Source organism: Sorex fumeus, unplaced genomic scaffold, assembly GCF_029834395.1.
Source record: "Sorex fumeus unplaced genomic scaffold, SorFum_2.1 ptg000011l, whole genome shotgun sequence".
NCBI classification, from domain to species: Eukaryota; Metazoa; Chordata; class Mammalia; order Eulipotyphla; family Soricidae; genus Sorex; species Sorex fumeus.
In genome coordinates, this window is record NW_026606068.1 from 5,093,926 (window position 1) to 5,106,322 (window position 12,397).

Here is a 12,397-nt window from a genome sequence, read left to right on the forward strand (position 1 = left end):
CTGACTTTTCTCTTCTTTGCTTTTTTTTGGGAGGGCGGGGGGGGGGGGGTCTCACCCAGCGACGCTCAGGGGTTACTCCTGGCTCGGCACTCAGGAATTACTCCTGATGGTGCTCGGGGGACCCTACAGGATGCTGAGAATCGAACCCAGGTCGATTCCCTGGTCCCCTTCCAGGTCGGATCCGGAACAAGCCCGAGGTGGCCAGGCAAACGCCCTACCCACTGTGCTCTCGCCCCAGCCGCTACTTTTCCTTTGTAGTGACCTTTTTTTGGGTGAAGCGAGATTTTTCTTCTTCAGTTAGACTAGCTCAGGAAGCCGTGAGGGGAAAGCAAGAAAGAAGAGCGTGTTCGAGAGCGAACCCGGGCTTCTCTGGAGGGGCTCAGTGAGCAGAAAGTGGGAGACAGCGGCGAGACGCGAGCGCGGGGAGTACCCGGCTGACGGTCCTTCTCCCCGAGCACGTCCCCCGTCCCTGTCCCGAGGCCCGGCAGAGCAGGGCGGGCAGGGGGACGTGACCTCCCCGAGCGAGCGCAGAGGGAGGGCCGGCGCCCACCTGCTGGAGCTGTGCGAGGGCTTCAGGTACTTGGCGGAGATGATGTTGAGGGAGAGGATGGCGTCCACCGCGGCCTCGTCCACCTCGGGCTTGTTCCGGATCCGACCTGGAAGGGGACGGGGGAAACCAGAGGATCAGCACCCGCGACGCCCAGCAGATGTGGAGGTCCTGGCGTGACTGAGCGGCGAGCGCCTCTGGGTGGGGCCTGGGGAGGGGGGGCTGCACCCCTCCCGCAGCCTCCCCTCCGACCGCACTCTCAGCGGGACCCTCAATCCTCTCAGCTTGGGTTCCTGGCGCTCTTGGGCCAGAGCCCTGGATGGCAGGGAGGGTGCCGGCCTTGCACATAGTCAACCCGGGCTTGATCCCCGTCACCCAGTATGGCCCCCAAGCCAGTCAGGACTGATCCTGAGTGCGGGCCCAGAGTAGGCCCTGAGCACTACTGGGTATGGCCCAGAAACCAAAAAACCAACCCCCCAAACTAAAAATCCCAAAAGTGACGCCCTCTCAACTCACACAGCAACAGACACCTCAAGCCCTCACCTCAGGCACTGGACTATGTTATTTGGGGGAGGGGGTGTTGTCATGCCCAGGGGCGTTCAGGGACTTTTCCTGGCTCTGGGCTGGGAGCAGCGCTTGGCGGGGGTGAGACCGTGTGTGGTACCCGAGATTCCAACAATCTGCACGCAGGGCAGGTGCTTCAGCTCTGGCCCTTCTCTGCTTTTTGACTGAAAATTCTTTTTTTTTTTCTTTTTGGGTCACACCTAGCGATGCACAGGGGTTCCTCCTGGCTCTGCTCTCAGGAATTACTCCTGGCGGTGCTCGGGGGACCATATGGGATGCTGGGAATCGAACCTGGGTTGGCCGCGTGCAAGGCAAACGCCCTCCTGGCTGTGCTATCGCTCCAGCTCCTCTCTTTTTTTCTTTTTTTTTGGGGGGGGGGTCACACCCAGAGATGCTCAGGGCTGCCTCCTGGCCCTGCACTGAGGAACCCCTCCTGGTGGGGCTCGGAGGACCATATGGGGTGGCACGTCCCTGGCCCCTCAGCTCCAAACGCTGCTCTGGACACCCTCCACCCGCCCCGGACCCGTCACGTCTCCCGCGGGTCCATCAGCCTGTCTGTCCTGCCGCCCTTCCCAGCCCAGAACGCATTTCTCATCCTCGTTCACCCTCTGCTGTGGGAACTGCCGTGCGGGTCCACTCCTAGTCTCCTTCCAAGCTCCCAGGTGGGGGGGGGGGCAGAGGCCTTTACCATGGGGCTGGGGGCACAGTCTCATCCCCAGCGACAGGCCGGCCCGGGCCCAGGCTTCTCCCTCAGTGTCTGGGCCACACAGGTGAGTGCCAGAAGCCGTCCACACCCAGGTTGGCAGCCACTATAGAGGTGCTGGGTCCACGCGGTGCCAGAGGCTGATCCAGGGGCTAGCGCCGGGAGCTATGCCCATGGTTTTCGCTGGAACGTCCCCCTCCTCTCCTTCCCGTGCAGCTGAGCAGCCAAGGGGCGACTCTGCCCGCCCCGGCCCTGGCGGCCAAACTCACCCACCACCAGCTCCCGCACATCCTTCCAGTGGAGCTCACTGCCCTTCTCATGGATGATGGTCACCGTCACCCTCCGCTGGATGCCCTGGGGGAGAGAGGGCAGTGGTCAGGGGGTCTCCCGACCCACAATGTCATCCAATTTTCTTCCCACGAAAAGAAGCACCCAGTGTCCCCCTGAAAGGCTGCCCTTTGAAGCAAACAGAAGTGCCCCCGCCCTGTGACACTCAGGTTACTAGAACCCCCTGGGACTTTCCAGCGCCCCTGACAGGACAGTGTCTCCCCACTTTGGGAAACCTGGCCCTGAGAGGGACCTGGGGGGGGACAGGCTGTGAGGCAGCTCGAGGAGCAGGCGTCCAGACGTGCACCCCGAAAGTGACGGTCTGACCCTCCACCCGGTGGGCACAGCTGACTGGAGAAATGGCCAAACTGACTCTGGTTCCCAAAGGCGGGCCGGTGTCCCACAGGCCTGCCCCTGTTAGAGGTCCTGGCCGGAAGCAAAGGCTCCAGGGACGGAATAACCCTTGCACCCATGACAGGGGGCTGCACGAACCAGCAGCTGGACGGAGCAAGGCTCAGAAAGAATATACTAGAAAGCCAGTGTGCGAGAGAGGCTTGCCAAGCAATTGCTGGCACTCTGTGGATGAAGGGGGCAAGGTGTGAGGAAGAGACAGTAAAACCACAAACAAACCCAAGGAGGGGGAGACGGGATGCTCCCCTCCCCCCGCCCCAGTCCCCCAGGCGCTGACGCCCACTGCTGCAGTCCCTACTACCCAGTGAGTGACAAGGAGACCCCGAGAGCCTTCTCCCCTTCCCAGCTCCATGGTGGCCCCTGCAGTACCTGGTGCAGCAGGAAGGTCCCCTGGCACGGCAGGCCCGCTGTGTGGTCAACCACTGCTGGGATGTACCTGAGAGAGACACAAAGGACAGGCCGGGTCAGGCGGACAACAGACGGGCGGACAAACGGATGCGCAGCCACTGGGCGCCACCACCTCTGTACTCCTGGCCATGCAGTGGCCATGGCGGATGGCACTCGGGCCCTGGGTGTTTTCCCAAAGTCACTGGCATTCGGTAATGGTGACGTGTCCATGTCCGCCTGCGCACCTCGGGCTCGGCCGCCTGTGATGGGCCGCGGGCAGACACTGCTGACGGCAGCGACAAACGTCCCTTCACACCCCACTGCAGTTCTGGCCTCCCCTGAGACCGTGCGTCAAGAGCCAGAAAGCAGCGGGGTGGGAGAGATGCTCCGGCCGGGAGTCAGCCCCCAGGACCACCAAACACAAGACCAGAAGGCAAGCATCTCAGCATCAGGGCCCGTGATCACGGCCGCCCCGAGTGTCCACTGCTCTGAAGTCTATAGAAACTCCGATTCCTCAAGCAGTTTCAGTGCTCAGACAGAGTAGGGGCTGGCACGCGTTCCCTGGAGAGCGCCTGGACGATGGCACTTAGCACTGTGGGGGACAGCAGGGGACGCAGCCAGGCCCTTATCTGAAGCATGCGGGCTGCCTGGGCTCCAGGAGCCAGCTCGCTCTGCTGTTAGAAAAGCCATGAAGACTAGACCAAGAGCGACGCTCATGCCCGCTGCTCTGAAGATGAGCTGGGGAGGGCACAGTGGCCCTAGGGACATTTGACAGGCTCTGAAAAACACTGGTTATGACTGCGAGAGGGAGCAGTGGACAGGACATGCCTCCAACAGCCCCAGACTGTGGTCAGGCCGGGCCCTGTGTGTGGTCAGCAGGCCTCCGGGCCTGGACACGGCCCTGTCAGACCTCCGGCAGGCGTCCGGCGCCAGCTCCAGGACCTTCCAGAATTATTAGTTCTAATAATGAGCCTTAGACTAATTCTTAATTCTGCAAGTTAAGCAGAAGGCAAACTGCATGACTGGCTAGGGAATCTGAGTCAGAGAGCAACACCGAGACCACCAAACTCCCGCACAGAACGGGCACTCGCCGTGCGATGATTCTCAAGCAGAGGGGAGAGAAAAGCGGCGGGTGGGCGAGACTTACTCTCCCGTGGGCTCCAGCTCGCTGATCTCGAACCACACCAGGAGGTCATACTTGCTCATGCTCTGGCCGAGGCTGGTCTTGCTCATGGTGTTCAACTTGGTGGCTGGAACTTGAAAACAGGTTTTAGAGAAAGTGAAACTCTGCTCGAGTCTCCTCGGTGAATGCGGTGAATGCTGCTTTACTGTCGTGCTCGGGATCGGGGGCCTGTGGGATGCCAGGGGTCGCCCCAGGCTGGCCGCGGGCATGGCAAGCGCCCTCCTCTCTGTCCTATGGCTGCGGCCCCTGATGAAGAGACTTAACCCAACTGATGGAACACAAGCCAGGGGCCGTGGGCTGTGCATGGTGACACGTTAAGACCCTGAGAGAAATATGACGGCAGGCACCCAGAGAAGGTTCCGGAAAGAGTCGGGGAACACACGGAGGCCCGTCACTCGGCTGGGGTTGTGTTCTGCGTTGATGACCTCCTTGGGTTGGTCTCTGACACAAAAGACATCAGAGCATCTGGTCTACCTCAAAAATTCCCAGGATCCACTCACGCATCCCAGGCTGCTCGATGACTCGTTCCAATGGGGGCGGGGGCTCCCAAACAGTGCTCCTGGGCGGGGGGCCACCAGCCACTGCAGCGCTACTGCCGGACCAGTGATGTTGGGGAACAGCAAGGTAACCCAGATGGGTCTAGAGAGCACAGGTGCTGGGATCCACCCTAGGCCGGCACAGGCCAGAAGGAACTCCCGCCCCGACCTGCCTGCGATCTCCCTGGCCACTCACCTTCCTCACACCCTGCTACCCTGTCACCCACTCACCCTCCTCACACAGCCCAGCTGCACCGTCACCGACTCACAGACCCTCACACACACACACAGCTACTCTGTCACCCACTTACACACCCTTAGACACAGCTGCTGTCACCAACTCACCCTCTTCACACCCCACTGATGCTCTGTCACTCACTCAGACACACTCACACACAGCTGCACTGTCACCCAATCACACACTCTCACACAGCCTGGTCACTGTCACTCATTCACACATCCTCACCACCCCCCAGACGCTCTTTCACTCACTCACTCACTCACTCACTCACTCACTCACTCACTCTCCTCACACATCTGTCACCCACTCCTCTCCCCACACACCCCAGCTGCACTCGGCACTCGTTTCAGCTTCACCCAGTTGTGGTGCCAGTCAGGAAACCAGGTCCTACTTCTCTTGCCCAGCAGGAGTCAGAGGGCATGTGGTCCACGGGCAAACCCTCCCTCACGCCCAGGTGGCACCTGCTAGGGAGTCCGCGTCCTCTCCTGCACACAGGAGTGTGGCCACAAGCCCCGTGGTTTCTCCACGTCTCTGGCAATGCTATCTCACTGCTCACCCCCTGGTCTACACCCCTCTGCTCTGGCAGCAAGAGAAAAGGTGGCTGTGCGGGGCTGGAGTGAGAGCACAGCGGGCAAGTGCTCGCCTTGCACGTGGCTGACCCGGGTTCGATTCCTGGCATCTCATTATGGTCCCCTGAATCCCCCCGAGTTCAGATCCCCAAGCACAGAGCTAGGAGTAACCCCCGGCCCACACACGCAGATGTTCAGGAGAAATCCAATCAGCTCAACCTCCACCTCAGGGTCTGAGGGCAGATGGAGCAAGGAGGACGGGGTGAAGGATGAGCACAGGGTGTGGAGTAAGAATGTGCTGGGAGGGAGATGACGAGACGGGATGAAAATGAAGAAAAACCCAAACAGGACAATTGCATAGGTGGCTCCGTGTGCAGGGAAAATGCCCAGGCACTGACAGTCGCCAGGAGTCTGGGATAGAGATTTGGGAAGGGGGATCCCCAAACTCTGCCAGGAGCCGACCAGAGAATTTAGGGGGACCTGTAATAGGTAAAGGTAAAGGCCCTCCCGTTGATCATCGATTTGCTCGAGCGGGCCCAGTAACGTCTCCATTGGAGACTTTGTTGTTACTGTGTTTGGCATATCGAATACGTCACGGGGAGCTTGCCAGGCTCTGCCGTGCGGGCGAGATACTCTCAGTAGCTTGCCGGGCTCTCCGAGAGGGAGGGGCGGAGGAATCGAACTCGGGTCGGCCATGTTGGCTGCATGCAAGGCAAACGCCCTACCGCTGTGCTATCGCTCCAGCCCATTTAGGGGGACCTGTAGCAACTTTAAAAAAAACTGGGACCCCAGCATTCTGGTTCCTGCTGGACTGGGAATACACACAGTTTCGGAAGCTGGGCTGGGCTCCGACAAACCCACAGGGAGAGCACTGTGAAAGGAGCATGGCTATGGCCTGATAGGGAGAGCACTGTGGAATGAGCGTGACTACAGCTCCAGAGGGGGAGCACTGTGGAAGGAGAGTGGCTACAGTCCCAGAGGGGGAGCACTGTGGAATGAGCATGGGTATGGCTCTATAGGGGAGCACTGTGGAATGAGCATGGGTATAGCCTCACAGGGAGAGCGCTGTGGAAGGAGTGTGACTAAGCTCACCTGGCTTGGAGAGAGGCATGGGCGGCGGGAAGAATCGTCGGCATGGCTGCGGGGGGCTGCAAAGGAAATGGGTCAGGATTGAACAGAGCCCAGCGTGGGGGCCGTGGAGCCAATGAAGGGCTTGGGGCGCCTGCCTGCATCCCACTGACGCTGGTTTGCATCCCTGCCCCACCCAAGGTCCCCTAAGCCAGGCCAGGGGTCACAGCCTCTGCCGTCCCTGGGGTGGCTGGCAAGCTAGGACAGAGTCCCAGGGGTGACAGGGGAAGGTCCAACTCCCCTGACTCTGGGCCACACCTGGCTCAGTGCCCAAGGAATTTCCCCCGCCCCTGCCGCCTACCCGTGGTGCTTGGCGGGCCAGGCGGGGCTCCCACACACAAAGGCCCAGAGCCCTTAGGAGGGGTGTTTGCAATTACCAGAGAGCAGATACAATCCCCAGTAAGGCCGAGACACTCAGAAGAGCCCCTGAAAACCCTAACAGAGGAAATGAATTCACTGCCCACAGGGCCTGGCCGCCATTCCCACACCCCACCCCCAGGTCCTCTCCCGTTTGTCCTCTATGACTGCGGCTCCATCTTCCATTCTAGAAAAAGGCCAGTCACACGGTCACCCGCCAAGCCCTGACTTGCTCTCAGGCCTGATCAAGAGCCTCAGAATAAAGGGGACGTTTCGGCGGCGGGGGCGCTAGGGGGTCTCTTTCCTCCGCACCACCAGTGAACGCATGAGCTCCTTGGCCAAGCTCACCTGTTGAGCTCTTGGCCTTGCAGGTGAGGCGGGTGCTGCTGATAGTGGCCGAAGACTTCAAAGACGATGGGCTTGGTTTTGATATACTCCACGAAGGATTCGGTGACCTCCACTGCAATCTGGGGAGCAAAGGCGCAGGAGGTCAGGGAGAGGCCGGGGGAGAAAGACCCCCGCTGGGCCCTGGGATCCTCCAGCCTCACTGAGTGAGGTCCTAACGCCCACAGACATTTTGAATTCCCCTTCTCACATACACACACACACACACACACACACACGCACGCACGCACACACACGCACGCTCTAGTTACAAAACTGATAGGATTTTGGAACCATCAGAAAGAAAACTCATGTTGTCTTGCTCCATTCTTATCCCTACGCAAATGTGTGGATCTTTCCAGCAAGGAGAGTAAAAACATCTTATTCATTCGAAATAACGGAACATTTTACCGCAGATGAGCCCCCCTTCTACTGGGGAGGGGGCACTGTGATCAGAGGGTCAGCTCCGCCCTCTGGCCGCCCCCCCATTGTCTGTCCACCCTGAGAAGCTCCTGGTCTGCAGCGCTGAGTAACATCTTCCTTCCTCCGCCAAAGGGAGCCCGCTCACTCACAGCGGGCGCGGAACCACAGTCCCGAGGTAAGCCGACCACCCTGTCCCGTCACTTACATTCTGCACGTGGTAGAAGCCCAGGGGACTTCCTCTGCCGTTGTTCTTCAGGGGCTCCGTGGAGAACGCTTCATCGTGGCGATGCAAAAAGCTATGTAAGGAAAGAACAACAACGGTGGTCTTCACTCCTCCACGGGTGCGTCAGGGTCTGTGTCCAGGAGCTTGACTACGGAAGGAAAGGTGCTCCCACCCGATCAGTATCACAGGCCAAACTGCACGGCCCCTGGTCAGGAGCACTGACCCTGCTCAGGAGCACAGGCCCCTGGTCGGAGCACTCTCCCTGATCGGAAGAACGGTCCCCGGTTGGGAGCACAGCCCCTGGTTGGGAGCACTAGTCCCATCGTCGGGACTTGGCTGCCTGCATTTATACGGCAGAGCGCTGTCTGTGCAGTCCTGGTTTTCTGTGGAAGGTTTTCGGGTTTGGTTTTGTTTTAAACTGGACCGAGACCGGTTAGGAAAGCATCCTGTGTACTACAGGGCCACAGACTCAAGGCCCTGCCGAGCAAGGTCACAGCCGGTGGCAGGCTCGCTCTGGAGTCGCTCTGAGGCCAGGCAGATGCGAAAGTGGATTCAAACATCACCTCCTCCTGGAAGTCCCCTTACTGGCCCAGCGCTCTCCGTTCACACAGCTCCAGGCACGGTTTTTGTTTCACAGTAATGATTTCACCCCTCATAACAATGACGCATTTCCGTGGTAGGAAGGCAGGATTCTGGCACTGACCTGAGACAGTCTCAGGGGTGAGGCACGGGCTTTGCTTTGTGCTGGCCCGGGTTCGAATCCCCAGGACCACATAGGATTCCCCCGAGCACGGTCAGGGTTGCTCCTAAGAACGAGGCCAGAAGGAGCCCCTGAACATGGCGGGCGTGGCCCCAAAACCAAAAGAAGAGAAAAAAAGAAAAAGCAACGGAAGAGGCCAGGGAGACAGTGGCAGAGGGCGCAGGCCTGAGCCCTGGGTGCGGCCAGCCTGGTTGATACCCAGCACCACTTAGGGGCTCTGAGTCCTGCTGGGAGTGGCCCGAGCACAGAGCCAGGAGCAAACCCTGAGCATTGCAGAAGAGCCTCCCCCCACCAAAAAAAAAAAAAAAAAATAGACAAAAGAGAAAAGAACTGTTGTCTCTTCTTCTGACGTCTGTGCATGCAGCTGGCTGCCCCAGGTCCCGGGCTGCAGGTAGGAGCTCGTCACAGCGCCAAGGCTCCGGGCCGTCCTGCCATTAGTCTGAAGGGAAAGCAGCAGAGCGGGCTGGGGGGGACAGCGCCTGGCACACAGCCAAACCAGGTTTGACCCCCCAGCACCCCATATGGCCCCCGAACACCTCTAGGAGTGGTGCTCCAGCACTGCCAGGAGTGACTGATCCCTGAGCCCCTCCCGGTGTGGCCCAAAAACAACAATAAAAAAGGAGGGAGTCCCCCATCCCCCTGGGACCCTGGAGGTCATTCCCACAAACTGCCTCCGGCTGCTCCTTTAAGCTCCTTAACGGTCATGATCCAGAGACACACAGAAGAACCTCCAAACTGAGCAGCTCACTGCAAAGGTTTCTCCAGACCCTAGTTACCTAAAATTTTAGAATTCCAGGAGACTTCTTATGCTATTCATAACAAGCAATACGAAAGAGAGTATGGGGAGGTTGTCTGCCATAGAGGCAGGGGGAGGGTGGAGATGGCGGGAGGACACTGGGGCCCTTGGTGGTGGAGAATGTGCACTGGGGGGGATGGGTGACTGATCACTGTATAGGACTGAAACTCAAACAGGAAAGCTCTGCAACTGTATCTCATGATGATGAAAAAAAATAAATAACCAAAGCACTGTAGCACTGTCCTCAAATCGTTGTTCATCGATTTGCCCGAGCGGGCCCAGTAACGTCTCCATTGTTGTTACTGTGTTTGGCATACCATAATCAAAAAATAAAATAAGGGCTGGAGCAATAGCACAGCGGGGAGGGCGTTTGCCTTGCACGCGGCCAACCCGGGTTCGATTCCCAGCATCCCATATGGTCCCCCGAGCACCGCCAGGAGTGATTTCTGAGTGCAGAGCCAGGAGTAACCCTGAGCATCGCCAGGTGTGACCCAAAAAGCAAAAAAAAAAAAAAAAACAAAAAAAAACAACCCATTCTGAATTAAAAAAAAATAGCAATGTGGAGTTCATGCCCAATTCAATCAGCTTAATCAGTGGCTGAATAGCAGTACTCCTACATCAAAAAATAGGAGACTACGGTCCCATGCCACCCCGGGTGGGAAAGGGCATTGTCCTGTCCCTTCCACCTTTTCCCCTCGGCAGCGGCATGGTGACCGCCATCTTTCAGAGCCTAATGGACAGACAGGTATGAGCCTGTAGTGACGGGACCCGTGAGGCCTCATGGGATGGGGGGTGGAACCGGCCCTTTCCCTTACCCCCCGCACAGGACCCCGAGTTGCTGCCCACGAATGGCTTCTCTAGCTCCATGGTCACAGAGGCACACAAACCAATCTCGGAACCCAGTAGCTTTTGGCAGAAATCCCTCTGGACTTAATTACTAAAATATCAACATCATGTATCAACTTCATTATCAGCACCAGAAAACAAATTACCTAATGATGCCTTTTCGGCAGGTCTGATTGTTGGGGGGAAATTTCAAATAATAATGGTGGGTCTGGTGTCAAAATATTGAATGTAATCAAAGTAGAGAGAGAGAGAGAGAGTAAAGTGGAAATCATCTGCCACAAAGGCAGGGGGAGGGGTGGAATGGGGGTATACGGGGGGTCTTGGTGATGGAAAATGTCCACTGGTGAAGGGATGGGTGTCTGATCATTGTATGGGACTTAAACCTGAAAGCTTTGTAACTTTTCTCACGCTGATTCAATTAAAAAAAAATAAGAGAAGAATTATGAGACACTTGACAGTGAATTCCCTACCAGACAGGAGTGTCTGGACATGCCCCAGCCCCAGAAAGATAAAGGGGACGCAGAGAATGGATGCAGGACGGGATCCCTGAGTGTGTCCTGAGGAGATGCCCCCAGTGTGCCCTAACCAAACCAGCCCCTATGCAGGGGCCCCGGGCACAGCAGCCCGACCCCCTGCCCTCTCAGCGGTGCCTCCCCAGCTGCACCCTTGGACATGTGCTTCAGGCCCTACCAGGTCGGGGAGTCTGTGGTGCCCCGCCTGGGGTACCCTTCCACAGCTGGGCCCTGGCCATCTCTGGGCCTCAGCCAGCCCTGACCCCCACCCCTGACCTCTGCCCCTCCAGCGGGCTCCGAGCCAGCCAGGCATCCCCAGGCCGCACTCAGGTCCGACCAGACGAGGGCTGGCGCACGGAAGGTCCCCGACACCACCCGGTCCCCTGAGCACTGCAGTGAAAGTAGCTCCCTGCAAAAGGTCCCCCCCACAAAATTCCCAGTGACCAGAGTCCTCTCCGACAGGGGGGCAGTGTGCTCCGCGGAGGAGCTTGTTGGGCGAATCTACAAACCGTGACGGCCCTCTGGGCTGTCAGTGAAGCAAACAGGTCCTTTAAATTCTCCATAATAGTAGAACTTAAAAATACTAAATTTATCTCACCAACTTCATCCCACCCTAAATTTGAGGCTGTTAGTGACACTGTCTCTATTTAAAAAAAAAGTTAGGGGTGGGGGTGGAGTTTGGGTCCATAAGCAGCAGAGTTCAGGCGCCACTCTGGCATTGGCCGTGCACAGTGCCAGGACTGAACCAGGACTGACCACACGGAAGGTCAGTGCCTCCCTACCGGGGAATCTCTGTGGCCCTGAAAACCTATGGAATGATGGCTATACACTAAAGCTCCGGGAAGAGAGCGATGCAAACTTTCCTGGAGTGCAAGGCTGCTTATGCGGACACACAACCTCTTACACTCTTAGCCCACTTAGGTACCAAAAGCAGCACACATGTGTTTGATTTTAACACACTTGCTTGTGTTCTCTTATATATGGGCTTAAATGGCTCCAGAATGAAATACAACCACCCTCACATACTTCCCTCTTATTGTGGCGGGAAGGTTCTCGGTGGTGGGATTGGTGTTTGAATATTATCTGCAATGAACTATTGTGAACTACTCTATGAAAATAAAATATATGAAAATCATAAAAAAAAAGTCTCCTGCCCCCGCACCTGGCTGTCCTCGCCAGGGCCCCTTGGAGGAGAGCGGGTTGAGTTTCCCTCCCCGCCCGACCAGGGCTCCAGCAGCCGAAGACCTCCAGAACCAGCCACCACCATGCTGAGACCACTCTTCACACGCATGAAGGTACCGGCAGAGGAACAAAGGCACGCGGGTCCCGGGGCTGAGATCTCCAAGCCTGCTCAGATCGGGGCCGAGCATCCTCCACCCAGATTCTCCATAATCTAGTAGGCAGGGGTCACACCCACCAACTGGCACTGTTTAATCCCATCAATGGCCAAGACCCAGAGACTATAAAACCTAGCTCCTGGAAGCGACATCTTATTATCTC

At 57.8% G+C, this 12,397-nt stretch overlaps 1 protein-coding gene across 9 annotated transcripts in view; it reads right to left on the bottom strand.

Annotated features, from left to right (window-relative positions):
• Nucleotides 1-12,397, bottom strand: part of KIF1B (kinesin family member 1B) — a 129,287-nt gene that overhangs the window by 17,935 nt on the left and 98,955 nt on the right. For all 9 annotated transcript variants that reach the window (XM_056110971.1, XM_056110967.1, XM_056110963.1 and 6 more), the window contains 7 exons: nt 7,966-8,056; nt 7,302-7,420; nt 6,561-6,616; nt 4,087-4,195; nt 2,922-2,988; nt 2,084-2,168; nt 551-656 (listed from right to left, as the gene is read on the bottom strand). In XM_056110971.1, coding sequence (XP_055966946.1) covers nt 551-656; nt 2,084-2,168; nt 2,922-2,988; nt 4,087-4,195; nt 6,561-6,616; nt 7,302-7,420; nt 7,966-8,056 — 633 coding nt within the window. The remainder of the gene's footprint in view (nt 1-550; nt 657-2,083; nt 2,169-2,921; nt 2,989-4,086; nt 4,196-6,560; nt 6,617-7,301; nt 7,421-7,965; nt 8,057-12,397) is intronic.